The following is a 19,276-nucleotide window of genomic DNA, read 5'->3' on the forward strand; positions in this document are numbered from 1 at the left end:
CCGTGGTCTTCCCAACACTGGGTTTCCCCTACCTCCTGTCCCATCCATCCCAGTCTCCCCTCTCCCCACCCCTTTTGCCAGGGATTGCCAATCTGGCTCCGGCAATGCCACCCTACCACACGCTGAACCCCCCACCCCCACTTACCTTGGCATTCGGCTGCATGAATGATTGCTCTGAGAACTGGCTGTAGTCCCAACAATGGTAACTGCTCCCCATGGTGCTGCTGGGACCAGAGAGCTGCTGGCCATTTGATTTTTAAAAATTAATTCTTGGGTGTGGGCGTCACTGGCTGGGCCAGCATTTATTGCCCATCCCTAGTTGCCCTTGAGAAGGTGGTGGTGAGCTGCTGCAGACCATGTGGTGTAGGTACACCCCCAGTGCTGTTAGGCAGGGAGTTCCAGGATTTTAGCCCAGCGGCAGTGAAGGAATAGTGATATATTTCCAAGTCAGGATGGTGAGTGGCTTGGAGGGGAACTTCCAGGTGGTGGTGTTCCCATGTATCTGCTGCCCTTGTCCTTCTAGATGGTAGCAATCGTGGGTTTGGAAGGTGCTGTCAAAAGAGGTTTGCTGAGTTTCTGCAGTGCATCTTGCAGATGGTACAAACTGCCTCATGGTCCGCTGGAGTTGGAGGGAGTGAATGTTTGTGGCTGTGGTGCCAATCAAGCGGGCTGCTTTCTAGATAACACCATGGACTGCTCAATGAGTAGGCTAGTCTAGCTTATAATTGCGATTAAAATCTTATAGTTTGTAGAAAGCTCTGTTACAGACCTGGAGCACAGTTTTTGAACTGAATGTCATCAATAGCTGCTCCACCCCCAAAACTCTTGGTTCGGATTCCTTCAAAAATGATTTCAAAGTTGCGTATCTTTCTCAAATGTATCACTCCCTTGTTCCATCTAGCACCCTGGTTCTCAGTTTTGTTCCATACTTCAGTGAGATTTTTATCTGTCTGCAATAAAAGTGATTAAAAAGCATCTTATTAATAATGTAATAAACAATTTCCAAAGCCTTGGTATCATGCAAGGTGCTACACCACATCAAACTGATAGCTATCCAACTTAACATAAACTTATAATGTGAAAGAAGTGGGTCACCCTTGTTTTTCTTTAAACTCCTTGGGCTGAATTTTCCCCCTGTCGAGGGTGAAGTTAGAGGACGGGCACACACAGGCGCACTTCCGATCGGCGCCCCCAATTGGGGGCGTGGCGCCATTTTATGTGGGCGGGCCAATTAAGGCTCGCCCAGCGTGATGTCCATACAGAAGCGCTATCCGCTCCCTGTGCGGGTAGGGGGGGAATCCCTAAATCGAGAGTGCGCTCTTTCGCGCATGCACATGAAAGAGTGCACTCATCTCCCTGAGGCTAAGTGCAGCCTCAGGGAGATCGACTCAAAATGTAAAAAACCTAAAAATAGAAAAGTAAAATTTCCCTTACATGTCAATGACAATGTCACATGAGTTGGGACATGTCCATAATTTTCACAAAAACTTTATTAAAATTTTTAAAAACCGACATGAAACCTCATCCCACCCGTGGATGAGGTTTCATGCTTTTTCCAACCTTAAGGTTGGACGGGTAGGTCCTTTAATTAATTAATTGACTCTGTCAATGGCCTCAATTGGCCATTGTCAGGTCAGTGGGCTCGCAGCTGATTTCACTGCACCCCCGCCTTCCTGAAAATTTAAATTTTCCCCGACATCACCGTGCATCATTTTATGTGTCGGCGAGCAGGCCCCACCCCCGCTCACCAACGCGTAAAATCCTGCGCCTTATAATTAATACAAGAGGCCCAATTTTCATGGTCCCGATCTGGAGCAGATGGAGGTGGGACTGGGTAAAAACTGGCAGCTGAACAGGGAGACAGGGAGGCCAGAGATCCCTTTTCTGTTTCTGTCCTCGGCCGTTTTCACTAGGATTGGTGAGGGAGCAGGTCCCGAACCCGCCTGCTCCTATGAAGAAGGCAATGTTGTGGGTACGTTGAGAGCCTATTTCCAGTAAGTTTTCTCAGTTTCAGGGGAACAGCCGGACATTAGTAGCTGTCAGGTTTTACACCAGCTGCATGGAGGCATGACCCCTGGATTGGAGATGGGAAGAGTTCAAAAGATAAGTAAAGTATAGTTCATCATGAAATGGTGTAGCATGAGTTGTACCGGTGTTCATTACGATGAGTCATGACAGTGCTGTGATTGGAAGATGTAACAACCCTTAAACAATGTGTTTGCCAGATTGCTACTTCTGCCAACTGGCAAGCTGTCAAGTAAAAGAACAATGCTGGAAATGAGGAAACATCTTCTGATGAGTTAAAAAGTCATCTAATGGATAAAAAGGTAGAGTACATTTCACACTACTGAAAGGATCGCCTAGTATGACAATAATGTGTAAATGTTTAATCTTTTTCCATTGCTTTTACGTATTCATTCTAGGCATCTGTTGAAAATGTAGTTCTGAAGTTGGTTTGTTTACTTTGGTAGTTTTATGGGCTCTTGACTACAATCCAACTACCTAATTGTTTTACCAGTGCTTGCTTTTGTTTGCACAGCTAGTTTGAAGAGTTTGTTTGTTTTCTTTGGGAGTTTTATGGGCTATTCAATGACTTCCATTGTTCTGTTCATAAAGTGTATAATGAGGGGGTGGGAGGATAAGGTGAGGGGAGTGAGGGGTGTGGATGAGGTAGGTGAGTGTGAAGGAGGTGAGGGTGAGATGGGTAATGGAATAGGGTGAGGGAGTAGGCTGAGGGGTGAGGTGGTGAGGGATGGGAGCAGGTTTAAAGTGATCAGAAAATTCAACTATATATATTGCATCGGGAGCACTGGGCTGAGGTTTTCTGCGAACAAAGGCGGGTCTTTTAATCTGCCCATTCTGGAATCAGCCTGCCTCCAATTCAGCCTCAAGCCTGCCACTGGAGGCAGCAGGTCCATCTCCAAGTCACTTGGACCCCTGGAAGATTCTACCTCCCAGCAGTTTTGAGACAGGGACAGGATCGCAATGGTGAGATTAGACCTGTTTCCCAATTCGCACGTCTTTGATTATAGTTCCAGGCCAGTTTTCAGTGGGTGAGCAGTGGATATGAGTTAGAAACACACCTCTGCTCCTGAAATGAGCCCTGGGATATTTTAACCTATAATCCATACTGAAGATTTATAGCTCAATACTTCGTTAAACAATAATGTGACCAAGGGTTCATAATATAGAGTTGTTGTGTGTGCTAGCTACTGTCATCAGGGACATGCCACTATGCCCATCCTTCTGTCTTCACAGAAGACAGCTGTCTCAGAGACTAGGTGGAGGAGGCCTGATGGGTTCGATGTCCATGAAGGCGATACAGCATTCAACCTCCCATGTCTCATGTGTGTCAGCTTAAGCACAAAGGGACTGATGGCCAGAAACCCAGCTGGGACAAATAACCCCTCTGCCTTGAGAGCAGGCTCTTGAACCAAAGTCTAGGAGCTGAATCTTTCGGTTGACGCCGGAGGCGGCTGCGCTCTGGCCGAAATGTCAATGGCCTATTAAGGCCGTTAAGGAAGTAATTAAAGTAGTTCAGAACATTGCCCGTCCAAACTTAAGGCGAAAAGCCCAAGCAGCCTCCATGTTTTTCAGGAAACCTCATCCACGGGTGGGATGAGGTTTCCTGAAGCTTTTATAAAATAAATACATAAATTTTCCCACCTTTACAAACATGTCCCAACTCATGTGACACAGTCACATGAGGGGACAAGTTTGAATACATTTTTAAGTCTACTCTTTATTAATTCTGATAACCATTCAAACTCCCTGAGGCAGCTCTGTGCCTCAGGGAGATCGCTGCAGCTGATCGCGGGCAGCGGTCGGCTCTGTGCACACCCCTGCCCGCTCCCACCTAGCTCGCCCGCCATAGGAAAAATCCAGGCCTAGGAGAAGGACACTCTGGCATAATACACATAACTTTGCAGTTGCTGCAGCCATCTCAGCTTGCTGAGCCACTGTAGAGAAACACTTAGTCTGGAGAGTCAGTCTGTGTGAGCTGATTTTCACTTTAAACAGACTTACTGTAGGCAGGAAGAAAAGTCCTACAGCAATGTGGGAGAGGTGAAACAGCTGGTAAAAGATTACACTGGCAGCTGCCGCTTTGATTCTGCATGTAGGTAGCTCCATAGAACAAGTCATTTGACTGTTACCCTGAGACAATAACATCAACCAGCAGCACCCTGAATGACCAAGCAGTCTTCTGTAGAGATTGCACTGCTTCTTTGCATGGAGGCAGCCTAGAAAAGGTGGCCCAAACTCATGTGGCTGGCTGACTACAGCCAATGGACATCTCCTACAGCAGTGTAAAGAAAGAAGTAACAAAAACATAAACAAAAAGAAACCCAGTGCACTCGCCCGGCTGGCCATTGACATTGTAGCACTCAGTGAGGTTCACACAAGGAGGATTCCGGAATGCCAAAAGCCGTTCTTTATCATGAACTATGCTCCAATGAGCAAGACCAAGGTGCACCTCACAAACACTTCAGAGACCAGCTGAATAGACAGCTCTCTCTGGCTGACACTGGCCCATGGGTGTAGGAGCAGGAGACTGTTGACAGAGACAGCTGGCACACAATCAAGAAAGCAACGTATAACTTCAAAACAGCTGCATGGCTGCTGAAGAAAGAAGCAAACTGGTTTATTTTATATAAAATATAAGAGAATGATACAGAACATCAGTCCAATTTTTGAGTCCAATTTAGCTCAGTTTGCAGTTAAAAATGGGGCTGTAGCAGGATGAAAGGATAGAAAGATAGGCAGGTTGATGATGAGTCGTACGGAGGGATTATCAGATAGACGGACAGACAGTTAGACAAACTGACTCCAACAGATAGCAATTATCATATTTCACAGCAATGAATGGTAATTATTGGGTTTATTTAAAGTTGGTCTACTCTTTAATTTTGAGAAAGTAATTAAATCTTGGGGAAATGACTGCTCAATTAATTAATCATGTTGCAACTTAATGTTGGGCACCTTTCTTTTATTTCTGAATAGGTTATAAATTCCCAGGATGAAACGTATGATCTGTATAGATTGAATGCTTAGTTAACCCTGGATGTTTTAAACTTCAATCATATATCATGGAAACACAGTTCTTTCAGTAAATTGTACACAGTCTCCTTTCTAAACCAATTCCAAGCCCAAATTTCATCATTGCTGTTGACTTTTAAAGTGGTACATACTTTCCCTTTAGATGTCTAGATGATGAGATCTTGAGGCTTGTATATTTGAACATGAATTGTTTATTGTTAATCTTTAACTATTTACAGATCTCAGGTTATGTCATGCATGGTGCTGTTGCCATGCAGGTAGGCTGCTTTCAGATTGTTCTTTCTAGACTGTGCTCCCAGTCTATTACCATGTGACTTTATACATCATTTCGTGGGTGGGGCTATTCTCCAGTCTCACGTTAACCCTTGCTCTGCCAAGCACCTTTACATTACAATGGCATGTAGACACATTCTATAATACCTTTAACCATCTAGGCCAGGAGTTTTAGGATGGCAGGGTTTCCCATCCCGCCATCCAAAGAGTCAGCAGAGAACACAACCTGCTGCCTGCTGCACTGCCAAATAACACTCGAATAAGCACTGATTGGCTGGGGGGTGGGGCTTCCGTCCATCACTCAGGAGGAAGTCCTGCCTCAGAGAGCTGCCGGCCAATCTGATTGTATCTGTTCTGCCTTGCTGGTAGATCTCTGCACCCTGGTGTTGGGTTCTCCAGTGGGCTTGCAGGGGACATTCATCAACTTGTGGTTGTACAGTCAAAGGTGCTTGAGTCACTGGCATGTTAAAGTAATATACCTGCACGGTAGCCCCTCTGTTCTGATGTGAACAACCTGTTACTCCTGGCTGTTGCTGCCATCAGGACTTTGCTGCTGTGTAGACACGTTTATCAAAATCCATCTGGTTTAAAGTGCCGGCCAATCTGATTGGCTTGGCAGCTCTCCTGCCCTGAACTCCTCACTCCCCACAAATCTGCTGGTGGTGGAATGTAAAATTCTGCTCCTGGAGTCCAGACTGGGCAAACCAGGTAGTAAATTGACAGGGTCTGCACCTGCATTTATTGCCAAAGTGCTTAATGCCAATACTTCAGTATTTTATACATTGCATGTCCCATTGGTAAGAAAGCCAGTAACTTAAATCTTTATTTTTTAAAAAATGAAGCTCCTTATGTTTTGTGCTTCTATGCTTGACCTGTGCTCATTATTAAATTAGCTGATCTCAGCTGGGCAGTGGGACTGAAAGGGGCACTACACTTGATATCAGTGATCCCTGCTGTAAATAATGCAGAGTAATCACTGGGTGAGGACAAGGCTAAGCATGGTTGCTAATAGTCATTACCCAAGTTCATTGAGTGGTTCCTGATGCCTGTAGAACTGGACTCATGCATGAGTCACATTCAAAGTAAAAGGAAAGCAAAGTGTAGATAATTGGGGGAAACAATAAGGACACAGGAAAGGATGCTATGGAGCCAGCAATCATTCTCAGAAGTAGTTATTTACAAGTATCTGTCAGAAACATATTGATCAGTACGCACCTGTAAAATATACTAGTGTGCTATGTTTTTTGTCAGTGTGGTCAGATCATGAATACCCTCCCAAGCCGGTCACAAACCATTGCGGCAAATGTGTTCCTACTACCACCTTTGGCTACAGTGTGCTTGTGAAACTACAGCTGCTATATATAGTCAGATTGGCCTGGATTCTGTGGTCGTAATGATGGAAAACTATCAGCATTCGCAAACATTACTCCTCTGAAACTGATAGCAACTTCTGGAATCTGCCTATATGCGTTAGATTGCAGTGGTTCTACCCTTCCACAGAGAGTGCAGAGTTGAGATTCCCACTCTCGCAGACTGCAATCAATTTGCAATCAAAGAACTGATGAGAAGTTCGACACAACTTTGGTCCTAGTTCAGGATTACCATAATTTGAACTAGCCTGGAGGTGCAAAACCAGACACCTGAAAGTTTAGCACTCTGATTAGGTGCAATATGTAATTTAGAGCAATATACATGGACTCTTCACACGCACTTCCACAGAAGGTTTATCTTGGTTTGGCACACGACAACTAGGGATTGAGGGAAAGGTTCTTGGATGTGACGCTGGAAGCCCTGATGGAGGAGCTTCTGAAGTGAGGGTATGTCCTGTAACTGTGGAGCAGCGGGTTGGGGGGGGGGTGTGAGGATGCTGCCTCATGTCCTCCTTCTCTGGACTAAGGTGTCTCCTAGCAAGATCCCTATGAGCAAGCACTCCCTTTCTCCTGGTGAATCTGATCAAGTCTCCAATAAGGCGGAGTATCACCATATTCTTTTTAGGTGAACTCCTCAGAGAATTTCTGGAAGAAATGTTGCTCGCCTGTTAGTGAAATCTTGACCACATGTCCCTAAAAGTCTCTCTCTGTGTTTCAGAGATCCTCTTCACAATTTCAGCTGCAACGAACTTGTAATGGTGAAATTGCCATCAACACTGAGTTTCGTCCCAAACAGCTAGTCGCTGTTAGGAGAGGGTGCTAGTTGAAGCACAAGCCACCAAAATGCCATGCAGCCTCTTTGATGAGCGCTAGCAGGCATTTAAAATGGCAACTACCCGTTTAATGAAGCTCTAGGTGGCCGTTCCTAGTTCTGGCTTCAACTCTTTTACCAAGATGGAGTCTTGCACCAAAGCAGAGTTTTAGCTTAAGGCTCCACCTGGTCACTTTGGAGGCTTTTTATCATCAAAAGCATTTGGCAAAAATTGTTCCCTACAAACTTACTATCCATCTATTGTTCTGGTTGACCCAAAGATGAAGTGGAGTTCTGGCAGGCTTTAGAATGCGAGTTAGCAAAAACATGAATTACCTAAATAACCAAATAAAATTACCCCCATTATGTTTTTTTACATTTCAGACATCCATCCATTTCTGATAAAAGCAAAAAATTGCAGATGCTGGAAATGCAAAACGAAATCAAAAATACCTGGAAAAACTCAGCAGGTCTGACAGCATCTGCGGAGAGGAACACAGTTAACGTTTCGAGTCCGAATGACTCTTCATCAGAATGGCATCCATCCATTTCTGATGTTGTCGGTTTATATTCTTCTTCTTCAGCTCTCTGCCCGGAGGCAGATCTGACCCACAGTGCTACGACGGCCAGCACGGGAAGGGCAAGGAGGCAGGACCTGGATCCACCCTAGCTGGAAAGGGGAACCAAACCCAGGGCTGTTGGCACCAATCTGATCCACAACAGCTGCCCAGACAACTGAGCCGACCGGCCCCTCCAAGGAGTCCAGGTTGCTGGGGCAACATGCACACGTGCACGGTTTAGTTCAGAGCTATGAATAATGATGGTAGAGGCTCCAATTTTCTCTCATCACATGGCTGACCTGGAATCTCTCCTGCTCCTACCACCTGCCATTGGCGTATGTTGGAAGGATTTACAGATTGATCCTCAGCTTGTTTGGCTGTGTTATGTACACACCTTCCTTGGCTATCAAGTCCTGGGGTGGAATCGTCCCAGATTTGCACTAAGTGTGGTAGCGGGCGGGTAAAACATTGTAAAACACGATGGCGGGTTTTCACGCTGTATCACACCAAACCCGTCGCATTACTTATGCGTTCCCAGGAAACACGCCGTTTCCATGGAGGGTGGGCTCTCATTCGCCCGTTATGCCATCACCTTGCTGCTTCAGCACACTGGGCGCCATATTTAAAGTCCAACTGTGTGCACATATCTCAGTGCTTCCAACCCACGACTACTGCAGGGAAGACTACAGTCCCCAGGTTTAATGATGCGTCACTGAAAGACCATTTAGATGCTGTGGAGGCTCGCTGTGATGTCCTCTACCCCTGCTCTGACCGTAGGACGGGCAGCACCATCACCAATCCAGCATGGCAGGCGGTGGCAGCAATAGACAGTGCCAATGTTGCACAGAAGAGGTTGGCCATCCAGTGCAGGTAGAGGTGAACGATCTCATCTGTGCAGCCAGGGTACAGCAACTATCTCATCACTCTAAACTCACATATTCAAGCCCATCACGCATTCACTGGCATCTCTCTCACTCACTCTCTCATGCACACCCTCACATCTCTATCTGGCCTCATCTCCTCTGGAGACTGCCTCCTCAGCCCTCACCATCTTGAGGCCACTTGCACAGTTCAACATGTGCCCCCACACACACCCTGGGTTACCCTCCTTCCCAGTACAGCTCTTGTCCTGCAGTCTCTTCCCTTGCCTGAGGCCACTTCTCCCCCTTCACCAAGCAAGGCCTAGCCCTGCAGCCATTGAAAAGCCACCCACCTAGAGACCTACTCTTGAGCCCCCCTAAAAGTGATGTGGTGCTGTCCATGAAGCCTGGTGCTGATGACTGCGAGTGCTGACCGAAGCAAGGTAGGTAAACAGACCTTGATGATCCGAGTGAAATGCTGCCCACCAACTGCACGTTGCTTATGTGTTGTTGTGAAACATGTCGGCGTGTTTGCCCACCGACGTGGGCAGGCGATCCAGTGGGGGAGGGGATCAGTCCAGTGGGCTGGCCTTATAATGACATTACAATGAGGTTCCCAGCATCCGATGGTGGAAAATGCGGCCCACCAACAGCGGGCTGAGCGGATGATCGCAAACTGGTTTCACGCTGTCATGAAACCGATCGCGCCATATTGCCCGCTCACGCCACTGAACACCTGGCACCGGCGGGCATGGAAAATCCCGGCCCTGAAGTTGGGGTTGAACCAAAAACCTCTGTCTCAGAGGCAGGGATGCTATCTGCTGCACCACAATCTCCTTCTGTTTATATTAAGAAATAATTTTTCAGAGACATAAGGGCAGATTACACATTAATTTTAAGGAACCGTTCTTTGATAAGAATCAATATAAAACTTATTTTGACAGAATGTGTACATTAATCCTCAGATTATGGACAAAACAGTGGCAGGAGAAGGTGGCATAGTGGTAATATCACGAGACTACTAATCCTGAGGCCCAGGCTAATGCTCTAGCAATGCAGGTTCAAATCACGGCAGCTAGTGGAATTTAAATTCTATTAATAAACCTGGAATTAAAAGCTAGTCTCAGGATTGTCGATTGTCATTCGTCTGTCTCACTGATGCCTTTCAAGGAGGGAAATCTGCTGACGTGGTCTAGCCTACATGTGATTCCCGATTCACTGCAATGTGGTTGGCTCTTAACAGCCCTCTAAAAATGGCCCAGAAAACCACTCAACTATAACAGCCTGCTACAAAGTCTAAAGGGAGTGAAATCAGACAGATCACCCAATATCGACCTTCACACTGAAAATGGCAATGGCAACCTAGACCTGTCGGCCCTCCTTACTAACATCTGGGGGCTTGTGCCAAAATTGGGGGAGATGTCTCACAGACTAGTCAAGCAACAGTCTGACATAGTTATACTCTCAGAATCACACCTTACAATGTCCCAAACACCACCATCACTGTCCCCAGGTTTGTCCTGTCCCACCAGCAGGACAGCTCCACCAGAGGTGGCGGTCAGGAAGGAGTTGCCCTGGGACTCCTCAACATCCACTTTGGATTCTATGAAGTCTTATGACATCAAGTCCAACATGGGCAAGGAAACCTCCTGATTACCACCTACCTCTCCTCCTCAGCTGATGAATCAGTGCTCCTCTGTGTTGAACACCACTTGGAGGAAGCACTGTGGGTGGCAAGGGCACAGGATGTAAGCTTGGTCAGTGACTTCAATGTCCATCATCGAGCAGCTCGGTAGCACCGCTACATACCGAGCTGGCCGAGTCCTAAAGAACAGAGTTGCTCTACTGGGTCTGCAGCAGGTGGTGAGGGAGCCAACAAGAGGGAAAAACCTACTTGACTTCATCCTCAATCTACCTGTCGCAGATGCATCTGTCCATGATGGTATTGCCACAGTATTTATATAGCTAGACTAGTTTCTGGTCACTGATAACCCCCAGGATGTTGATAGTGGGGATTCAGTGATGGTAATGACATTGAATGTCAAGGGGAGATGGTTAGATTCTCTCTTGTTGGAGATGGTCATTGCCTGCCACTTGTGTGGTGCAAATGTTATTGCCACTTATTAGGCCAAGCCTGAATATTGTCCAGGTCCTGCTGCATATGGACATGGACTGCTTCAGTATCTGAGGAGTTGTGATTGATGCTGAACATTGTGCAATCATCTGTGACCGTCCCCACTTCTGACCTTTTGATGGAGGGAAGGTCATTGATGAAGCAGCTGAAGATGGTTGGGCCTAGGACACTAACCTGAGTAACTCCTGCAGTGATGTCCTGGAACTGAGTTGATTGACATATCCAATAATCATAACCATCTTCCTTTGTACTAGGTATGATCCAACTAATGGGGAGATTTTCCCCTGATTCCCACTGACCTCAGTTTTGCTAGGCCTGTTTGATGCCACACTCAGTCAAATGCTGCCTTGATGTCAAGGGCAGTCACCCTCACCTCACCTCTGGAGTTCAGCTCTTTTGTCCATGTTCGGATCAAGGCTGTAATGAGTTCAGGAGCTAAGTGGCCCTGGCAGAAACCAAGACATGCCTGGGCAATTTTCCACATGATTGGGTAGATGCCAGCATTGTAGCTGTACTGGCACAGCTTGGCTAGCAGTGCAGCTATTTCTGGAGCACGAGTCTTCAGTACTATTTCTACTACTTCTCAAGGGCAATTAGGGATGGACAATAAATACTGACCTAGTCAGCGACACCCACATTCCATGAACAAAGAAATGATAAAAAGGATGCAGCTCACTGGGATTAACCTGTAGTACATCAGCACCATTTTGCAGAACCAGATGTACATCATATAGAACCATCAACACAGCTTTCTCAGCACAATGTGGACGAGTGACACCAATGTCATGAATCTGCTGAAAAAGGTTGCCCTAGGACACTACCCTGAGGAACTCCTGCAGTGATGTCCTCGGGCTGAGACGATTGGCTTCCAACAAGCATAGCCATCTTCCTCGAATAAGGGTCACAGGGCGAAACATTAATTCTGTTTCTCTCTCCACAGATGCTGTCAGACCTGCTGAGTTTTTTCCATCATTTTCTGTTTTAGTTTCAGATTTCCAGCATTTGCAGTATTTTGCTTTCATCTTCCTTTGTGCTAGGTATGACTCCAACTAGTGGAAATCTTTCCTCCTGATTCTCATTAACTTCAATTTTACAAGAGCTCCTTGATGCCACACTCGGTCAATGATGCAGCCTTGATGTCAAGGGCAGTCACTCTCACCTCACCTCTAGAATTTAGGTCTTTTGTCCATGTTTGGACCAATGTTGTAATAAAATGATCGGCCCTGACAGAAATGCAAACTGAGCATCAGCAAGCAGCGTGTTGCTGAGTAGCAGTTGCAAATGTGAGCAGTACAAATGATAAAACATTTATTTCTAACATAGAACATGTATACAATTTGTAACTATAGAGCTGAACTTGTTAAAGCCAGCTCGTCCTGAACTGGAGCCACAAATGACTGGAAGCAGCAAAAAATAGTTATTCTTTATAGAAGTATGCATTACAGATAATTTAAACATTATTTGTACTTCAACCTGGTTTCAGAAATTTAAGTTAATGATCAAGTGCACCTCAGTGAGCAAAATCTTTGATGCAAAGATTAGATTATCGGTAATATTCTAAGTGTCACTTGATAACACTATCCATTACACCTTCCATCACTCTCCTGATGATTGAGAGTAGACTGATGGGGCGATGATTGGCTGGAGTGGATCAGTCCTGTTTTTACTGGACAGGACATACCTGGGCAATTTTCCACATTGTTGCATGTATGCTAGTGTTGTAGCTGTACTGGAACACATTGCCTAGAGGTGTGGCTAGTTTTGGAACACAAGTCTTCAACGTTATAGCCAGGATATTGTCAGGGCCCAAAGTCTTTGCAGTATCCAGTGCCTTCAGCCATTGCTTGATATATTGTGGAGTGAATCGAATTGGCTGAAGACTGGCAACTGTGATGTTCGGGGCCTTAGGAGGAAACTACGACCTATCATTCACCTGTGGCTAAAGATGGTTGAGAATGCCTCAGCCTTGTCCGTTTTTTTATATTCTTGGTTATCCGGTTCGCTTTGTCTAGCAAACGCGAGCTGCGTCCTTGATATTAACACATTAGTTGGTGCTTGAAACCATATAGGCAGAGACCGATTGACTGAACAAACAATGGTGGTCTATTGGGACTAAGAACAGAGCACTAACACAATGTGTGCTTCTTCAATCACTTCCAGCTCTAGACTTACAATTACCAAAGTAGCCCGCGCTGTGTGGCAATTGGTCAATACAGTCACATGGTCAATTAACTACATTCTCTTAAAGGTATATAGCACTCCACTTTACCACATCCCTCCCTCTTTACTTGAAAGCACAATTGACAAGCATCACAACATCCCAATTATTTATATGAATGACTATTTACAAGTCAAGTCTCTCAGGAGACTTCCTCGGACATGCCGAGCACGTAGCTCAATGACCTTGGCTGGTTTTTCCGAGACCCCTTCTCAGGGGTCAACTGCCCACTAGGCTCTTTGGCTGGAAGTGGGCAAGTTTGTGTCTTCGAACCTCTCAGGTCCAACAGGCCCCACTGGTACTTCCAAATCATGTGACATTTCTTCCACATGCGGTGCAGGCTCAAACGCAATTGATGACTGCATTCCTTCTTGTGGGACTCTCTCTCTTCTCCGGAGATGATCCACGTGTCATCTAATTATTCAGCTGTTTATTGATACATTATGTGAGAGAGGTCCTGTCATTGCACTTGCTTTGCCTAATAGCCAATTGGGCCCATATCCAAAATTCTTTGCGAGAACTGTGTCACCCACCATGATATTTCTTTCATGATTATAGCCATTGTGTCTGGTTTTCTGGGCCTCTTGGCTTCTCTCCACCCTCTCCCCTAAATTCAGCCTGATAAGAGTTCGATGGGTGTGGAGATGCCTCTTCATTAGTAATTCAGCGGGGGGGGGGGGGGGGGGGGCGGGGGGGGGGGCAATACCAGTGGTCGTGTGTGGCGTCATCTGGTATGCCAACAGGGACCGTGACAATCTGGCGCTGATGGAATCCCATCCAACTTTTTTATCCCAGACTTAAAAGTTTGGACCGCCCGCTCAGCCAAACCATTAGAGGTGGGGTGGTAAGGCGAGGTTTTGATATGAGTTATTCCATTGAGGGTTTTAAACCTGTGGAACTCCCCGCTGGTAAATGCCGTCCCGTAATCTGACACGAGCACCTCTAGTAACCCGTGCACTGCAAAACTCTGTCACAAACGGTCTTTGGTGGCAGCAGGCGTGGGTGACTGTATTTCATAGATATCCGTCCACTTGAGTAGGAGTCTTTTAGTAAAAGGAACATTGCGCCCAAGAAGGGTCCCACATAGCCAACGTGGAAGCATACCCAAGGCCACCCCGGCCATTCCCGGGGCGCAATGGAGCTTTTGTACCTTTTTTCCTTTTTTTTGGTCATTCGCGGGATGTGGGCTTCTCTGGCTAGGCCAGCATTTAATGCTCATCCCTAGTTGCCCTTGAGAAGGTGCTGGTGAGCTGCCTTCTTGAACTGCTGCAGTCCATGTGGTGTAGGTACACCCACGATGCTGTTAGGGAGTTCCAGGATTTTGACCCAGCAACAGTGAAGGAATGGCGATATATTTCCAAGTCAGGATGGTGAGTAACTTGGAGGGGAACTTCCAGGTGGGGGTGTTCCCATGTGTCTGCTGCCCTTGTCCTTCTAGATGCTAGTGGTCATGGGTTTGGAAGGTGCTGTCTAAGGAGCCTTGGTGAATTTCTGCAGTGCATCTTGTAAATGGTACACACTGCTGCTACTGTGCACTGGTGGTGGAGTGAGTGAATGCTTGTGGATATGGTGCCATTCAAGCAGGCTGCTTTGTCCTGGATGGTGTCAAGCTTCTTGAGTGTTGTGGGAGCTCCACTCATCCAGGCAAGTGGACAATATTCCTGACTTGTGCCTTATAGATAGTGGACAGGCTTTGGGGAGTCAGGAGGTGTGTTATTTGTCACATGATTCCTAGCCTCTGACCTGCTCTTGTAGCCACAGTATTTATATGGCTAGTCCAGTTCAGTTTCTGGTCAATGGTAACCCCCAGGACGTTGATAGTCAGGGATTCAGTGATGGTAATGCCATTGAATATCAAGGGCAATGGTTAGATTCTCTCTTGTTGGAGTTGGTCATTGCCTGGTACTTGTGTGGCACGAATGTTACTTGCCACTTGTCAGCCCAAGCCTGGCCTTTGCCCTCTTGGGGGCACAATGACTCTTGCTCCCCAGAGCAATATGCCGCCCTGGCAGGTGAGCTCATATCCACGATTGAATTAGGGCTTCATGTCATCAGGCTTTGGCTTGGCTGACCATCCATTTAAGATCTGCTCCAGGATGTGAGATAAAAGTGGGGCTTGGCTGTCCACTCACGGATTTATTTGGCCTGGACAGGGGAGGAATCCACGAAATTTAGTACTAAGACAAGTTCCTGGGGAATTGGAACATTCACGTTGTTATCTGGCGGGGGAGGCAGCTCGGTGCATCAGCATGAGAGATCTGGGCTTCCTGATTGGTGAATAAAAGTGTACTCAAAAGCAGCCAATATCAGTGCCCACCTCTGGATGTGAGCAGATGTGATGAGGGGTATTGCCTTATCCTCTCCAAATAATCCCAGCAGAGGCTTGTGGTTGGATATAATGTGAAAATAGTGACCGTTGAGTTATTGATCGAATTTCTGACAAGCCCTCCTTCTCGATTTGAGAATATTGTCATTCTGCAGCACTGAGTGTGTGAGATGTACCACCAATGGGTCGTTCGGGGCCATCTGCCATCCCTTGTGAAAGTACAGCCCCTACTCCATAAGTCGATGTGTCGCAAGTTAAAATCAATTCTTTCCTTGGGTCAAAGTGGACCAGTAGGGCCGATGATCTTACCAACTGCTTTACCTTCAGAAACGCCTCCTGGTGCAGAGCTTGCCAAATCATTTATGGTTTTTCTTAAACAATGCATATAATGTAGCCAGTACAGTTGATAGATTTAGGAGAAATCAGCCATAGTAGTTTATCATGCCTAAGAAGGCCTTTAGTTCTGTAATGTTTCTCGGTGCAGGTGGTTTGCGAATAGCCTTGACATTTTCTTCCACTGGTTGCAGGCCCTGTGCATCGACCTTATGGCCCAAGTAAACTACCTCTTTGGCTTGGAAAATACATTTCTCTCATTTACCCCCACTTGTGAGAAGCATTTCAGCACCTCCTCCAAATTAGCTAAGTGTTCTTCATCACTTAGTCCAATGACTAAGACATCATCCAGATAGGCAACAACATGGGGCAGTCCCTGAAGTAGATTTTCTATGGTATGTTGGAAAATAGCACACGTCGATGAGACCCCAAAGGGTAGTCGAGTATACTGATATAATCCTCGATATGTATTGATGGTCACGTATTCCCTCGAGCCTTCTTCCAACTCTACCTGCTGGCAGGTGTGGCTCATGTTGAGTTTTGAATATGTGCTGCCCCCTCCCAATTTCGAATATAATTTGTCAATCTTCGGTATCGGGTGTCTATCGAGTTTGGCCACTTTACTTACAGTTAATTATAGTCACCGCACAAGCGAACACTTTGGTCTGGCTTTAGCACAGGTACTATGGGTGCCGCCCGCTCGGAAAATTGCACTGGTTGTAAGATACCCAACTTTACCAGCCTGTTTAGCTCGGTCTCAACCTTGTCCCGTAGAGCATAAGGGATTGGTCTGGCTCTGATAAATCTGGGGGTTGCTTTAGGGTCTACGTGGATTTTGGCTTGTAGCCCATGAATCCTTCCTAGCTCGTCACTGAAAATAGAAGCGTACTTTTGTAACAATTCCTGTAGGTTTCTCGTTCTGATTTGAAAAAAACTTAGCCCATTGCAATTTAATCTTTTTGAGCCAGTTGCAACCAATTAAACTGGTGCCCGCTCCAGCTACTGCTATAAGTGGTAAATTTGCAGACTGATCCCCACATTGCACAAGGACTTCACATATCCCTTTCACTCTTATTTCTTTGCCCATATGTGTTTTCAATTTAGTATCTCATTCTTCCAAACTTAAAGGATGGACTCCTTTATTCAAGTATCTGAACGTATGTTCTCCTGTGACAGACATTGATACCCTAGTATCGACCTCCATCTTGATGGGCTGTTCATTGACTCTAATGACTACCTGGATTGGCTCAGTTCTACCCACTTTCAGGTTGTGTAATGAATAGATGTCAGATTCTGTTTCCTCTGGTTCTTCAACAAGACAGATTTTGCGATTTCTATCTTTGTTTTTAAAATGCTGTCTCAGCCTATCTTTACAGTGCCGCATTATGTGACCATTGCAGTGGCTGAAAAAGCATTTGATATTTCTGAACAGTAGATCGCTTGCAGGCTGCCTGGATGCATTTGTCTCATTAATGTTGTGGGTTTTCACTGTAGTACTGTTGTTTTTCAATGGTCTGTACATAGTGGGTGTTTCCCACCTTTCTGCGGAGTCTGAGATTTTCCCTCCTTTTGTTACCGGTCCTTCCTGCTCTACAAGACAGACGGCACCATTTTGTGCATTTTTATTGCCTCCGAGTCTCTAACAGCGCTCTCCATGGCTGTGGCCAATTCTAATACTTTACTGAAGTCTAGATTAGTTTCAGATAGCAATCGCTTTTGAATAGCATTATCCCCGATTCCGCATATCAATTAGTCTCTTATTATGTCATTAATTGAAGTTCCGAACTCACGATATTCCGTTAATTCCTTTAAAGCAGCTACATAGCCAGTGGCTGTCTCTCCTTGAAGCCTATTCCTCCAATTGAATTTAAAATGCCGCATAGTGACTGAGGGCTTTGGCTTCAGGTGGTTTTTGACAATATTTACTAACTCGTCAAAAGTCTTCATATTGGGGGTGTGAGGTGATGTGAGGCTGCGGATCAGCCCATACGTTTTGCTCCCACATGTGGACAAAAGAATTGCCCTCTTCTTGTCCTCCCCCATGTTGTCATTGGAACCAGGGTCGATTGGTTCAAGATGCCCAAACCGCAGCATACTCGATGACTAAGGAGACTGCGCTTTAAACAGCTTTCAAGGTAGTGGCGAAGTAATGTAGCTGGCTTACTGTCGCACTCTTGATTGCCGTCAATTGATCCGGTTTATCCTCATCGCCAGTTTTATGTTTTTGGGTATCAGGTTCGCTGAGTCCAGCGAATGTGAGCTGCGCCCTTGGTATTTACACATTAGTTGGTGTTTGAAACAATACAGGCAAAAGATCGATTGACTGAACAAACACTGGTGGTTTATTGGAACTAAGAACAGAGCACTAACACAATATGTGCTTCTTCAATCACCTCCAGCTCTAGACTTACAGTTACCAAGTAACCAGTGCTGCATAGTGATTGGTCGATACAATCACATGGTCAATTAACTACATTCTCTTAAAGGTACATAACACTCCACTTTACCACACTCTTGCACTCAAGTGCTGGGCTCTACTGAATTACTGAATGTGGAGCCTCCTCCTCTGGTTGGTTGGTTAATTGTCTAACACTATTTATGACTGGATGTAGCAGGACAACAGAGCTTTGATCCGATCTGTTGGTTGTGGTGTCACTTAGCTCTGTCTATTGCATGCTGCTTCTGCTGTTTAGCATGCATGTTTTAGTTGTAGTTGTAACACCATCAGATTGGTACTTCATTTTCAGGTGCACCTAGTGCTGTTCCTGACATGTTTGACTGCACTCCTCATTGAACCAGAGTTGGTACCTGGGTTTGATAGTAATGTTAGCCTAAAGGATATGCCAGGCCATAAGATTACAGATTGTGGTTGAGTACAATCCAATGCCCAGTTTTGAGCTGTTGGATTTGTTCTGAATTTAATCCATTTAGCATGGTGGTAAGGTCACACAACACACGAACCATGTCCTCAACGTAAAGATGGGTCTTTGTCTCCACAACAACCGTCATGGACAGATGGCTCCTTGCTAGGTACATTGGTAAGATCAAAATGATGTAAGTTTTTTCCCTCTTCTCAGTTCCTAAACCACCTGCCACAGGCTCAATCTCATGGAAATATCCTTCAGGACTCAGCCAGTTCAGTCAGTAGTCATGCTATCAAGCTACTCTTAGTGATGGACATACCCAGAATACATTCTTTGCCCTTGCTATCCTCAGTGCTTCTTCCAAATAGTGTTCAAAATGGAGGATTACTAAGGGAGGGCAGTAAGTGGTATTCTGCAGGAAACTTCCTTGCCGATGTATGACCTGATGCCATGGGACTTCATAGGATTT

At 45.8% G+C, this 19,276-nt stretch overlaps 1 protein-coding gene and 1 pseudogene across 1 annotated transcript in view; one reads left to right on the top strand and one right to left on the bottom strand.

Annotated features, from left to right (window-relative positions):
• malrd1 (MAM and LDL receptor class A domain containing 1) overlaps positions 1 to 19,276 on the bottom strand; it is a 314,776-nt gene that overhangs the window by 114,506 nt on the left and 180,994 nt on the right. Inside the window, exon 18 of the mRNA XM_078535594.1 lies at positions 770 to 950. Coding sequence (XP_078391720.1) covers positions 770 to 950 — 181 coding nt within the window. The remainder of the gene's footprint in view (positions 1 to 769; positions 951 to 19,276) is intronic.
• Positions 5,688 to 5,897, top strand: LOC144679223 (small nucleolar RNA SNORA53; annotated as a pseudogene).

This window comes from Cetorhinus maximus, chromosome 3 (genome assembly GCF_964194155.1).
Source record: "Cetorhinus maximus chromosome 3, sCetMax3.hap1.1, whole genome shotgun sequence".
NCBI lineage: Eukaryota > Metazoa > Chordata > Chondrichthyes > Lamniformes > Cetorhinidae > Cetorhinus > Cetorhinus maximus.